Source organism: Nannobrachium achirus (genome assembly GCF_963921795.1).
Source record: "Nannobrachium achirus genome assembly, chromosome: 15".
Classification (NCBI taxonomy): Eukaryota; Metazoa; Chordata; class Actinopteri; order Myctophiformes; family Myctophidae; genus Nannobrachium; species Nannobrachium achirus.
Genome location: NC_137822.1, coordinates 53029584 through 53044362, shown reverse-complemented (window position 1 = coordinate 53044362; position 14779 = coordinate 53029584). Strand labels below are relative to the sequence as shown.

At 42.5% G+C, this 14779-nt stretch overlaps 1 protein-coding gene across 1 annotated transcript in view; it reads right to left on the bottom strand.

Moving 5' to 3' along the window:
* mfsd14ba (major facilitator superfamily domain containing 14Ba) overlaps positions 1-14779 on the bottom strand; it is a gene marked incomplete at both ends in the record, with an annotated part of 29670 nt that overhangs the window by 10317 nt on the left and 4574 nt on the right. Inside the window, 5 exons of the mRNA XM_080743725.1 lie at positions 1514-1627; positions 4360-4578; positions 11675-11789; positions 13211-13338; positions 14394-14456. Coding sequence (XP_080599851.1) covers positions 1514-1627; positions 4360-4578; positions 11675-11789; positions 13211-13338; positions 14394-14456 — 639 coding nt within the window. The remainder of the gene's footprint in view (positions 1-1513; positions 1628-4359; positions 4579-11674; positions 11790-13210; positions 13339-14393; positions 14457-14779) is intronic.

The following is a 14779-nucleotide window of genomic DNA, read 5'->3' as shown; positions in this document are numbered from 1 at the left end:
AAATTAAATTACATTTTATTCAAAAGACTATGACTAAAACTAAATCAAAATTTGCTGTCAAAAACAACATTGGTCTCCCCTTAACTCTGACAGTGTACAAATGACGGGTTCATTTGGTTCCATTTGTACACTGTCAGAGTTACAGTCTTGTATGGGTCAATTTAGACCCCCATAAAGGAACCCACAGAGTCCCTGGAATCCACTTTGAGCACCACTGCGCAAAAGGGACAGCAAAGTTAACTTGCCTGCTTTGTCTGAATAGATCAAATTTGACAAAATAATTGCTCGTTTGATATTTAGCTGGATACACGAATCCTTGATATAGTGGTAGCACTTTGAGATTCACGGAAATGTTAAGTGCATTTAAAAAATAAAATCCATTATTATTGTTACAATTATATAATTAATATATGTACCTATTAATGGGTACAGCAGGTGAAGTGGTTCAAATAATAATAATCTAAAGCCTCTATCATAGTCCAAGGTGAAGAGCTATCACCTCACCGCAGTGTAGTTTTCTATATCACCTAGGCTTTGTTATACATTTTTAGGTGATCGCTAGAAAACTACAGTGCGGTGAGGTGATAGCTCTTCAACTTGGTCTATGATAGAGGCTTAAAGGGCAACAAATGTGCCTCTGTACTGGGAAATGAGAGAAAAGGTAGGCTACTCGTATAGTTTAATTTAAAACATGTTCATAACTTTATGTATAGTTCATTCAGATAACTTACGATATGATTAACAATGTTTATTATTGATGAGTATTACAAGTGTATATGTAACATTTTGACTTGGCGTCGGCTCTGCTTCCCCCTGCTCAGCGCAGCCCGGAAGAACATCATTAACCATTAGGAGCAGGGGGATATAAATATATAAACACCCCCCATGGGGGACAGAATTAGCAGAGCCTACTGGTGGAGCTGGGGAGGCGGTGGGGGCAAGCAAGCGCATGGCACAACAGCCTGGAAGGCAGCAGCAAGAGAATGACAACCTGAGGGGGTTACATAGCTTGGCAAGAGATCAGCTGACTGCCAGCAGGCTGCCACGTCGCCTGTGACGTAGACTGCGTAATAGTGTAGTAACAGACTTAAAGCAACATAGTGCGCAGTGACCCCTCAAGTGTATCTGTATGAACTAATTCTGCTGCGCTACATACATTTGTAAATATTGTATAATGGAGATAGATCTGCTATTTTATGGAAATATATGTATTGTGTGTGCTTTTGCTCAAAACCTGGTTGTATCGTGGACTGTTGGCTGAGTTTACACTGGAATGTTTATGTCTTTGTTTACCGATTTAGTTGATGTGTCTGATAATCCCATGTGGGGTGGGGTCAAGAAATTGTCCCGGCACGAAAATAAAATATTCCTTCCTTCCTTCCTTCCTTCCTTCCTTCCTTCCTTCCTTCCTTCCTTCATTCTGTACCTTTCAGCACTTTTAAAAAATCTACATTGCAGCATTGATACAACATGTGAGTACTTCACTGGTAGTAGACAGTGTGGATAATCTTACCTGTCTCAGATACAAGAAGAAGCTGGAGTACTGGCCGGCCTCAGGGAGGTAGGACAGGAACACGGTGATACAGATGAGCAGAACGGTGGAGTCCTGGCCCACCTTCCTCAGAGCCTGCAAGGGAAACAGGCCAACGGGAGACCCGGTAAGCAGTGTGTTGTATTCAGGGCAGGAATTTCATGGAGGCCATGACGGCCATGGCCGCCGTTGCCCCTCGGTTTGGCGTTGTGCACCTCAAATGCCCCAGCTGACTGTACCACTTTCTCCTCTGTCTTTCTGGTCAATATGTAGACAGTAGACACCGGTGTCTCTTTCTTGTCATGTAGACACCTTTTGTTGAGATTCTGAAATCTTAACTCCCCCGAGTCCCCATCTTTAAACCAATCAGTGACTTTGATTGGTGCAGGGCTGAGCGTGGTTTTAAATATCAGATTGTAAATATCATCAATTTCACTGCAGATTAGGTTATCATCCCTAACCCTTAAATTCAACAAATTCTTTCAATGGATTAAAATCTTGTTTTATTTGATGGCCTTCCTGCCCTGGCATTTGGCCTTTGTGCCCTCAAAAAATGGACAACACCAAAGGCCAAGTGGCCTTGCCCCTAAAATGATGAAATTCCAGGCCAGGTTGTATTGGTCTGGTCACGCGTGTAGACACCGTCCCGTAACTTCTTTTGTTTTAGCAGTCACGTCTCTCACATGCACAGATTGATTGATTGATTGATTGATTGATTGATTGATTGAAGAGTTCATAAGCAGTTTGCAATAGAAAAAAGTACAGTTTCGTGACAGCACAAATCACTGGTACAAGGTCAACTAAAAGGATATCCTAGTAAGCTTTACGGCTTATTTACAGAGGAACCACTTTATGTATCTCATATAACATTGAAAGACAGACGGATAGAACATAGTACTTTACATAGGATAGCATCAATTACAAAAGCAGAAAAAGGGGAGACATGGGGGCTTAGTCTATATATAAGTCTCGAGTAGCAGCCGCCTGAAGGTGACTTTTCATTCCAATTTTGAAGGAGGCTAGGGATTTGCACTCCTTTAAGGCTTGCGGAAGGGCAATCCACATGTTGGTGGTATAGCAGAAGAACGAATTAGAGCCTTTTATACAGAAATGCATCGATGTAAAACTACCTTAAATTCACACCTCGAAAACGTTTACAAACGCTGTAGCGTCACAGCAGGGTGGTTTAACTAAGGAACAACCCTGTATGCATATCAATAGACCACTGTCTGACCTGTTAACTCCTGTGGAGTAGCTGTTAAGCGACGTGTGCATGATGTCATTAAAATTGCGACCCCCCAAATTTACAGATCTTTACTGTTTACAGGTCTGTAACTGAGTGTGCAAATGGAACCGAGAGTTATAGGGGTCCTTGAAAACCAGTAAGACTCCCTAATCGGGAGATAAGCGACCGTCAGGTCGCAGCCTGATTTTAGGGCAAAATCTGTAGGAGCAGTGTCCAAAAATGTGTTAGAAAAAATCGGCCTGATGGTGGCGCTATATGGGACAGATCCATTTTGATGACATGAGTGTAGACATGCTGTGTAGCGATTTGCATGATTTTAGGGCAAAATCTGTAGGAGTAGTGTCCAAAAATGTGTTTTAAAAAATCGGCCTGAAGGTGGCGCTAAATGGACAGATCCATGTTGATGACATGAGTGTAGACATACTGTGTACAGATTTGCGTGATTTTTGACCAAACATTTTAGGAGCTGTGTCCATAAATGTGTTTTGCAAGAACCGGCCTCATGGTGGCGTTAGAAGAGGGTCATGTGAGAATTGATGGGTTGTATGGGTTTGGTAGGCAAGGAGTGTGTGTGCAAAATTTGGCATGGATCGGGGCAACGGTTGCGGAGATATGAGCAGGGGAAAAGTGTAACGTGTGACAGACTGACAGACAGCTGGTCGAGGTTTTGATAGTAAATGCGACCTGACGGTCGCAATAAAAAGTTAGAGAACCCTTGTCCCTGGGGTGTGCCAAAATGTAGTAAGTGTCATAGTAAATCAGTGTCATACATATTCTGCAGAAAACCCGCAAGACTGACATTAAGTAATTGGGTCTTATGATCAAAATTACAACACTATAGTTATATAGTTACCAGTAAGACTCCCTAATCGGGAGATAAGCGACCGTCAGGTCGCAGCGTGATTTTAGGCCAAAATGTGTAGGAGAAGTGTCCAAAAATGTGTTTGTAAAAATCGGCCTGATGGTGGCGCTATATGGGACAGATGCATGTTGATGAGATGAGTGTAGCCATACTGTGTACCGATTTGCGTGATTTTAGGGCAAAATCTGTAGGAGCAGTGTCCAAAAATGTGTTTTTCAAGAATCGGCCTCATGGTGGCGCTAGAAGAGGGCCATGTGAGAATTGATTGTGTGGTTTGGCAGGCAAGGAGTATGTGTGCAAAATTTGGCATGGATCGGGGCAACGGTTGCGGAGATATGAGCAGGGCAAAAGTGTGACGTGTGACGGACAGACGGACAGACAGACAGACAGCCGGTGGAGGTTTTGGTAATAAGTGCGACCTGACGGTCGCAACAACACTATATGTTATGTCAAAAACTAAAAATCTAACATTTGCCACGAACAAGGCCAAGTCTTGCCACGGATACATTTATCAAGTTGTCAAATATGTGTCAGCCATTTCATTGTATATTTAGATTATGTCTCATATACTGTATCTGCGAGCAACTTCAAAGCCTACAAGCCAAACAGAAATGTAATTGTCAGCGACAAAAAACACAATCAAATCGTTAATCGTAATAATTTAAATGACAATGAATCATCATGTAAAAAATGTCATAATCGTGACAGCCCTATACTCACAATGAAGGGATCGGCCTGCTCCCAGGATATGGGCGCTCCCCATGTGTTCAGCCTCATCTTGTCGGGCAGCGACTCGGGCACGGCCAGCACGATGAAGCAGATGTCCGCCAGCGCTATCAGCGTGGCCAACAGCACCACCAGGTGGTCCCCGTAGCACGCAGACAGGTAGGCTCCTATGGAGGGGCTGGTCACCAGGCTGGCCGCAAAGGTAGCCGACACCTGGGGGGGACAGAAGGAAGGAAAGAATGACTGTATTATTAACCATAATAAAAGAATGTCCAAAACAAATTGAACCCATTTAGACCTGCAGCGCTTCCGTGGAACTCTAGATTTGAAACGCTTTAAAGGGGAAGACCACCCATTTTCAATATTGAACTATGTCATTAATATAACTTAGGAGGAGTTGTGTGGAAATAGAAAAAAAGTTCCCCCCCTTCTGTGTTGCCTAGAACTTGAAGATTGATTTTGGGGTTTGTATTGTACAACGGTGTGATGTCATCAAGTTGTACTTTACAATACAAAGCCCAAAATCAATCCTTCAGAGTTACAAAAGTTTGCTTTGAAAAATGTATATTCAAAGACTTGCTAAAAATGTCACGACTCTTCAAAAATAGAAGATCTACAAGCTCTATAAGCACTCAGTGACGTGCTCTTACAATGACAGAATAATCAAAACTGACCAATCAACCACATGAACCCTAGTGTCCCTATTCTGGGATGAACAATTGCATTGTATAGCCAATCTACAGGCTCACAACGCGTTGTGAGCCTGTAGATTGGCTATTTCCCACTCAGTGGAGTGGGCAGAGACTATAATGGACCCAGGCAAGGTGGCCCCTGTCTCAGCCTCCCAAGTTCACCAGGAACTAGGAACATGCACGGAGGTTCACACTATAGTACCTCAAAACAGGGCCGGATCTAGGCATAGGCAAGGGGGGGCAATGCCGCCCTAAATGCCCTGTCTGCCCCACCAAACATGATGGCATGCAAACATCTAAAAATTAAAAAAATATTAAACTATTTGAAATGTTATGCTACAACTAGGTAGGATGGATAGATACACTGATAAGATATTAGAGAGAGAGAGAGATTGATATGTGTAAGACCTGTTGTTTGTATTGTGTGTTGCCAAAATGCTTAGTTTTCTAAGCATTTTGGGTGTTTTAGGGGGTGTTTTGTCCCCCCATTTTTTTCCACCCACGGCGCTTCACGGCATGGGCTGGTGACTCCCCTATCATTTCTTCCTGCCCCACCTACTGCTAAAGGCTAGATCCAGCTCTGCCTCAAAACCTTCACACAACTACTCAAATGTTGCATAAACTTTCTTTGACACACACATGCATCTGCTTGCATGCCCGCACAGCACACACACACACAAACACGCACGCACGCACGCACGCACGCACAGACACAGACACACACTCTCACTCTCACTCTCACTCTCTCTCTCTCTCTCTATCTCTGACCTACATGTGAGCTTGCGTTACCGTTTTCCGAACCCGAACATCGGGCAGAAACCTCGTACCTCCTTAATATTTCAACGCATTTTCGTAGATCAGCATAGTGTCTTTTTTCCATTTCCTGAAAAGTAATCGTTTTGGACATAGCAGGTTTTCACCCAACGACGACGCTATATAAAGAAACGCCACCCTGATTCCACGGGAACGGCGTGACCTCACTAGCTCGCGCCTGTATTAATCAGTGTCAGTAGACATTCATTTAGCACTGTGCTTGCAGAAATAATGATTGCTGAGCTAAGCTAAAATAACATATTGATGGCATTCTCTCACCTAATTAGACCCCTCCCATCCCTCATTCTACCCTACTTTGTGTACTGTATATGCATCCATACTGGTCAGGGACATGCAGAGAATGTTAGAGAGGCAGGGGTTGAAATTTCTAAAAGGGCTTTTTGGTGAAGATATTGAAAATAGCCGACCTCCAAGATCACAACGTGTCGCAGCGCGACGTGTTGTGAGCTTTCAACATAAGAAGCTGCATTCAAGTTCAGGTGAGTTTGGACATGGTCATTTTCTTGAATGCTGCCTTCAGGAATGGCATGGAAAGAGGGCATTTGCAATTATTTCACCATTGTAAAAACTGCGTGCATGACTGGAGAGGGTACTTTCTACTAGTGTTAATTTCGTTAACAAAAACTATGACGAAAAATGTTTGGCAACGCACATTTTTCAAAGGACAAAAACCAGACTAGACGACACGAACACCCACGGCCACGTGAATAAGCGAGGACTGGGACAAAATCATTATGCAATTTCGTTGAGGAATAAAGAGGAGACAAAAATGTATTTAACAAAATAAAGACTGGATTAAAATCGGTCTTCATTATAGTTCACGAACGAGACGAAAACGAAATATTACAACGAGACGAAAACGAAATATTACCGCATCACAGACAAACAGCTGCTGCACAGATGGTTAAAAGGGCAGGGGCTCAAGCCCCCTTTGATGTCTATGTGTGCACGTGCCTGATACCGATACTATGTTCTGAACATACGGTAGCTGTGTAGTATACGACAGGGGTTTTCAACATTTTTCATGGCAAGGACCCCTTTGCAGAGAGAGAAAGATGAAGCAGGGACCCTCCACTAAGTTGTATGTATACAATTGTATTGCAGATGAATTTTCTTTCATCAATTCCATAGATAGCTTGTTGTATAAATCATCGTTTTGGTTTATTCGAGACATTGAACCACTTTGGCCCTGTATTTGGTTTGCTCCTTTTGTCCAAACATTTGCTGAAAATAGCCGATCTCCAACGTAAACTTGGGCCAACCCCAGTCCAGTCCAGTCGAATCCGGTACATTATTTCTCAGTACTTCAGCAGTTCATTTTGCTACCTCAGCACAGTTCAACATGACACCTGATGGTAATTGAGTCATAGAGAAAACATGGGAAAGTGAGAAATCCTTTTGCCCGCGAAACAGTGAAAATAATACTGCCGTGTTCCTTAAGTGGTCTTGCGCACTAAGATAAGTGCCTCAGTAGGTGAAGAAATACGAACCAGAGGCTAGGTGTTTGGTATCAAGCCAGGGGCGTCAATTGGGTATAGCAGGGGTATGCAGCTGCCATACCCTGGGTCCAGGGGGGAGAATACAAGTTACTTTAAAATATAAATCCATGAATGTCTCTTTGTCTATCTGTTCTGGTTATTATGTTGTTAAATTACAGTATAATAACTACAAATGCAAAATTGAACAAAATGTTCACTTTAACAAGGTATTATAATTATATTATTCACACTTTTATTCTCCCCATCTTGACAAAATGGTATATTCCCAGGTTCCGCAGGTCAGCTGCACAGGTGCAATTCATTATTGTTATTTGTGGCACGTTTACTATAGCCGCACTTAATTGGACAACTGTTCCAGACTGCCATATCCAGCCCAACCATAGAGATTTTGGGGGGGAAAAATAGAATGTACTTCTTTAAATAAATAATATATCATGCCTGTTGCTAAGGTATGGCAACATGACTGGAGTCGCGCGCGTGCAAGACAGACCTTAGCTTTTTCTGAACTGACGCCACTGTATCAAGCTATCCAATTCACTCTTTGTCAGCCTTCTGATTGGTCCCTTACTGACCGACCAGTCTCTTTCTGCCTTGTTCTGCCCTGGTTCCCCTTTTTTATGTTGAATTAGCTAAAACATCAGTTTGGAGAAATAAAAACATTTAAAAACATGCCCAGTCACTATAATTCTCTGATACCAAGTTTAAAATGAGAATTGAATACACAAAATATCAATAAGAAGCAACTGAATTTCAATGGTAGTGGATGGAGAGAAAGGACTTTTGTCCCACCAAGACAAAGCAACCAATGGGTGCGAAGAGGGGCCGGACAACGGGCGGGACTTGACAAAGGGTGAATTCCCATCCAGTCTAGGTGAAGTGGGACTTCGTCCTCAATGCACAGTAAAATAGTTTTAATTAAAAAAAAAATCACTTTCAAATAAACTTTTGGTCATTTCATCATCTAATCAGGGTTTTGGGAGCACCCAGGACAGTTTTTAACTCTTTGAGTGCCCCCTTTTTCACCACTAGAGGGCCCCAATGACCAGAGAATTCTACTTAGACAGTGCTGGTATATGCACAAGCCCTGCAGCCATGACATGCCTGAACACTTTCCTTTGTGCATGTACAGGAAGAGGATGAAGTTAGCTTGAAGTTAGCTATTGGCTACCAAGCATTTTAGAAGATCTATTTTCTGCAATTTAGCCACGATTAAACCTTGCACACCTCATGCATGGGAAAAAAACAGAGAAGAATGAACTCTAAAAAATCCAATGCAATCCTGGATTGCATTGGAGTGGATTTGTGCAGTTTGTTCACAGCTTTCAAACAAAAAAATCCGATTGGAAATCCGTTCAGGCATTCTTGAGATAATAGCCATTATGTTTTACATGTTATGTAAACAAAAATGGCTGCCCTGTATGTTAGATGGGGTTGTATGGGGGTGGAACATGCAAAATCGCGATTGAAATCATGTTCACCAGATTTGATGGGGTCCAAAAAAAAAAATTCAAAAAACATTTTTCAATTTTTTTTAATTTTTTTTTTTAAAGCCGAACTAGTTCGGGATCGGCACTCTGCGATACGATAATAAAGCCGAACTAGTTCGGGATTGGCACTCAATGAGTTAAGTTGATTGATTATTTGATATTCATTTTTATCAGACACGCCCCCTTCCTATACAAACTTCCCATTGTAACTTCAAACTCCATTTTAACCATGATCACATTGACATCACTGCAAATCATTTTCTTATTAGTTTTTGCCTGTAAAAGTCACATAAGGTGTGCTTATCAGTCATTGTTTGGTTAACATCGCTCACTGTCTTCCAGTCAGCAATGGGCACTTGGAACTATGATGTCAGCACCATGACATCAGTACCTGCCGTGTGTGTGACTGCTTGATAGACGGGTTTCTTGTTAACAAACATTGAGACTAAATGCACAGGTGACTGTATCATGTAATCAGTCCGTCCAATCCCCAAACCTGTTGTTTTGGGGAGCGCTGGTTAAGCCTGGTTTCATTGGCTAATTTTGGTACCGAATCAAACGTGACGTGGACCAGAAACCCGTCTATAGACAGTCTATGTATGACGTCAGTACTAGTTTCCCGTTACCAGAGTAGTTGACGTCTATGACACAGGGAGGGCATTCACGAATAGTGATTTTTAGTATTTGAATTATTCGACCTCAAAGTATTCGAATAGTCGAATATTCGACAGGACTGGCATAACTGTCAAATATTAAGTAAGCAAGAGGCGAACATTGTGAAAATAGCAGATCTACATGCTCACAACGCCTTGCGTTGCGAGGCGTTGTGAGTCGTTGTGAGCATGTAGATCTGCTATTTTCACAATATTTATCTGCGGAACCGAGTCACATTAAATGTAATACCTACAATTCCAAGTGCTTGTCGGGGTGGGGGTCCCCAGTTCAAATATGTTTATTTTGGGGGTCACGGCCTAAAAAGGTTTGAGAACCTCTGGTATAGAGCATTTACAAATTCATCCACCAGGGGCATTGACAACTCATTCTTATGACTTCCTATCTAGCCAAGCTTCATAAACTAGACTATATATTTTTGCCAGACCCATGAAATGGGTAGGCCTACATAAGCAAATGTCGGTCTGTCCGGGTTTTCTATATAAAGGGTATATATGATGATGACATGCCTACAAAAGGCATGATGTCATAAATGATGTCATAAATGATGATGACAGACAGGGGGTCTGGCACAACCAGGTTGACCTGGTCTAGTTTTAAAGAGAAAACAGTAAAAAAATAAAAATATATATATTCGAATATTCGACTTCGGTGAACAACGTTGAATAGTGACTTTGATATTCAAATATTCGAATAGTTGGTGAATGCCCTACTATGACGTCAGTCATCTTTGACCGAATGAATGACGTCCTGTCATCTCCTTCAGTGTCCCTCAGAAGTTGGCCCAGATCATTTTCTGATCGGGGCCAATCAGTGACTGCGTTTCAACTGCTGTCCCGCACAACAAGTGAAAAGCTTCCCCTTCGCGCCTTCGCGCGAGTGCAAGACACCAGTTATGTTGCCATACCTTAGCTTTAGCTGAACTGACGCCACTGGGTGTGTCTGTCCTACCTGACTCTCTCTCTCCTCCTTGCGCTGTCCTGGGAGACACTGTACCGCAGGGTTCCCCAATTAGTTTTCCCCAAGGGCCGAATTATGTCTAGGGTACCAAGCCGAGGGCCACAACATTGCAGGGGGCAATGGTGGCATTCCCGCTACTCCAGCGACTGTTCAGATATCGTCGTTGTCGGGTGAAAATCTTGTATGTCCAAAACCGTTCGTTTTGCATTTATCATTTTGAAAATGATTTAAACTAGTGAAAACAGCCGTTCTACAAGCACACAACGCCTCGCACCGCGAGGCGTTGTGTGCTTGTAGATCGGCTGTTTTCACTAGTTTTGTGTGACGACCTTGTATGAAGAAGCAGGGCTTTACTTTGCGAAAGAACTTACAAATTTGGAGATACAAGGTGTCCACGTGACAACGACGATATACGGTACTAGTGTTGTTGCTGCTCTTATACCACCATTATTACTGGGGTTGGTGTGGGCCAGACAGTAGCCCCCCGCGGGCTGCAAATGGCCCGCGGGCCGCCTATTGGGGAACCCTGTTGTACTGTGAGGTCTCCAAAAATAGGTCATCATATTGGAAGCGTTTCCACCACCATAATGCAGACAGTGTTGCACAGTTATTGCACTGACTGTCGACGTTAGTCCACCATGTTGTCATTGTCAAAATCCACAAAGAATGATTTATGTTTGTCACTGTGGTGGAAAGCAACTAAGTACATTTACTTATTTGTACTTTACTTGAATATTTCCAATTTCAAATACTTCTACTCCACTACATCTCAGAGGCTAATAATGCACTTTTACTCCGCTACAATTATTTGAATTCTTTAGTTACTTTGAAGATTTTTGATTACTATTTTAAAACATACATTAACCACATCAGCCCTATAGGCCTATACATTTCAGCCATTTGAAAATAGATGATCTACAAGCTCACAATGCATTAAGATGCGACACATTGTGAGCTTGTAGATCTGCTATTTTCAAAATATTCTTACACATTATGGGGGGGGGGTTTAAAAGTAGCAGATGTACAAGCTCCCAGCGTGGGACGAAGTGATGCGATGGGAGCTTATACATCTGCTATTGTTGAGAACCATTGTTCTAAACCACTGTTAGAAACCCTAAGAGTTTTCTTTCTTTCTCCGGTTTAACATGAGGTTAACAGTCCTTACCAGACCGTACGCGGTACTCCGCTCTTTCTCATCCGTGACGTCAGCTACATAGGCGAAGATGACAGAGAAGGTGACGGAGAAGACTCCAGACATGGCGATCATGGCAAAATACCACCTGGAAGTGAGACAAGACAGAATAGTAATATTAGATTACAGGCCTTACACGGGGGTGATGAAACACGAGCATTCAGGCCCTCTGTCATCTTGCATTGTGTCTGACTGACTCTACTACACACAATACTACACTATAGTCAGTTCTGCATCAATCCTGTCCCTTGGCTGTCCAGACTTATTACATCCGGAAGTAAGGGATGCGCAGTTAAATACTCAGTGATGATTTAATATATGCCGGGTCCGGTATAAAGCCCATTCAACTTCAAACTAGACTCATTGTAAATCACACATCCCTGCTTCTAGTGACTGATACTGTCCTCTCCTGAATGTGGAGACCTTAACTTTTTTTTTTCTCGACATTTTTATCCGACGATTCTGTAACCCATTTTCACCCAGTGCCAATTATCTAATGTAATCCTGGGCGCTACACTCCCTCTGCCAGTGGGGAGCAACGGACTGACCTCATGCTTCCTAAATGCAGGAGTAGTCCAAGCCGCTTCTTTTCACCTGACAGGGGAGAGATTCCCCGGTTGGACGTAGCGCGTGGAAGGAACACGTTGTTCCAACCAGTTCCTTTCCCCTCCATCAGGCGCCCCGGGGGACACGGGGAGAACATGCAAACTCCACACAGAAAGGCCCTTTTGCCAACCCCACTTAGGGTATGGGCACTGATGACGCGGAGGAGAGAACACGCCCACAGCGTCACCAGCGGGAATCGAACCCAGGACCTTATAGCTGTGAGGCAACGGCGCTACCGGCTTCATGGGGGAAATAAATATTTTGTGATGTGGTCCGCGGTCAAACATACCGTATATAATTCTAGGGGTCCTTGATATTAAAGTGATCCCTGACTAATACGACAAATATGCCTTAATACATTATAATTGTCCTCTATAATTACAATGTAAAATGTATTTCTTCTAGAAATAGCTAATCTTTCACTCAATAGGGGAAATGCCTGTCGCAAGTTGATGATGTCATAAATGTAATTTGTGATCTATCCCTATGGAATTTATGGAATGAATGTGCAAATAAAAACAAACATAATACTTCCTATGGTTAATATGAGCATCAAATCAATATTTCAAATGTGTTTATGGTTTATTTTGCACATGCATGCCATAAATTAGACCACACATAACATTTATGACATCATCAACTTGCGACAGGCATTTCCTCTATTGACTGAAAGATTAGCTATTTCTAGAAGAAATAAAATATTTGAGATGTTTTTAATTTTACATTGTAGTTATAGAGGACAATTATAATGTATTAAGGCATATTTGTCGTATTAGCCAGGGATCACTTTAAAAGCTTTGAGCACCACGGATAAAGAAACATCAGTTTTTCAGAAAACCGATTTAAAGAAATTTTTCAGGTCTTACGGTTAAAGTGAAATACCACTTTAAAAAGAACACTCACCAGGGGCTGAGCCTCATCAGAGGTATCGGTGCACAGGTGAAGAAGACGGTGACCAATAGGAATGAGCGTCTGCCCCACACGTCAGACAACGCACCAATCAGTGGCGCCGACATGAATGACAGGAGACCCTGGACGGGAAGAGACGAAAAAAAATAATAAGAATAATATAATGCAGTGATACTCAAACTCCGGCCCGCGGGCCACTTACGGCCAGCGGCGCAATATTGGCCCACCAGCTTAATGTCCTCAAAGTCACGCTTCCAACAAGCTTTAAACTGAGCAGTAGATTGTGTTTCATTTTATTTTCCTTAGTCAAAACTATTTATTTTAATATTATAATAATAATTACAACAATTTCCAGAAGCTGTGGTTTCCAGCTCCAGTCCGTAGGACCCCTGATACTGCTGCTTTTCATGTACACAGGAAAATGCACTGGGCATGGTCACCATAGCAACAAGCATCATTAGGTCCCCCAGCTAAATGGATGCCACGGATATGGCAGCCAAAAAACATCTTTGTTCATAAAAAAACAAGATGATGATGATGATGAATAACTTGTGGAAAAAATGCATTTGCAGTAAAAGAGAAGTAAAGACTGAAGACTTGAAAGAGCACATGTGTAAATAGGGCTGAAGTGGTTAATGTATATTTTGTAACACTGAAATAAAATCTACAAAGTAACTAGTAAGCAGTGAGCTAACCAGTCCAGTATCAAAGACATATAAGACGGGGGCGTCCGGTGGCCTACTGGTCAAGGCGCATACCACATAGGCACCACCACATAGGCATAGTTGCCGCAGCGTCGCCGGTTCGATTCCCAATCCGGACGACCTTTGCTGCATGTCACTCCCCATCTCTCGCTCTCCCCATTTCCTGTCAGTCTACTGTCCTATCAATAAAGGCATAAAAGCCCAAAAAAATACATAAAAAAAAAAAAGACATAAGACGGATGTTGTGTCAACAAAGCTGTCAACAATGGCGTAGCCAACCACTTACTGCTTCAGATGGTTAAGTGTCCAACTGACCAAGCCAGGGAAAAGAAAAATAGGCTTGGGAAACAATTCATTTCCGTGATGGAGGTATAACTTTCTATAGGTTGGCCTATACAGAAAGACTACATCGATAGAACTCTCTGGGATATCAGGTTAGACACAACCACTGGACAAAGGCGTTGAGTTCTTACCTTAACTCCCTGAATGAGGCCATTCATTAGGAACGTATGCTGGGGAAATGTCTCATGTAAAACCTAGAGAGAGAGAGAGAGAGAGAGAGGGCAGTGGGTGGTAGGCACTATCACGACGATATGACAATTTCGTATCACGATTATTGTGACAAAAGAAATTGCAATTTACGACATTATTGCGACAATCAAAATCCATTGTCCTGGGGTGGAACATTTTCCAAAAAATAGCAGATCTTCAAGCTCACAGCGCGTCGTAACGCGTTGTGAGCTTGTAGATCTGCTACTTTTTGGCAAAGATCACGATAAATGATAACAACGATCATCGTCCCATCCCTACTCCCAGTACAATGCTGTACACCAGTGGTTCTCAACCTGTGGGTCGGGAC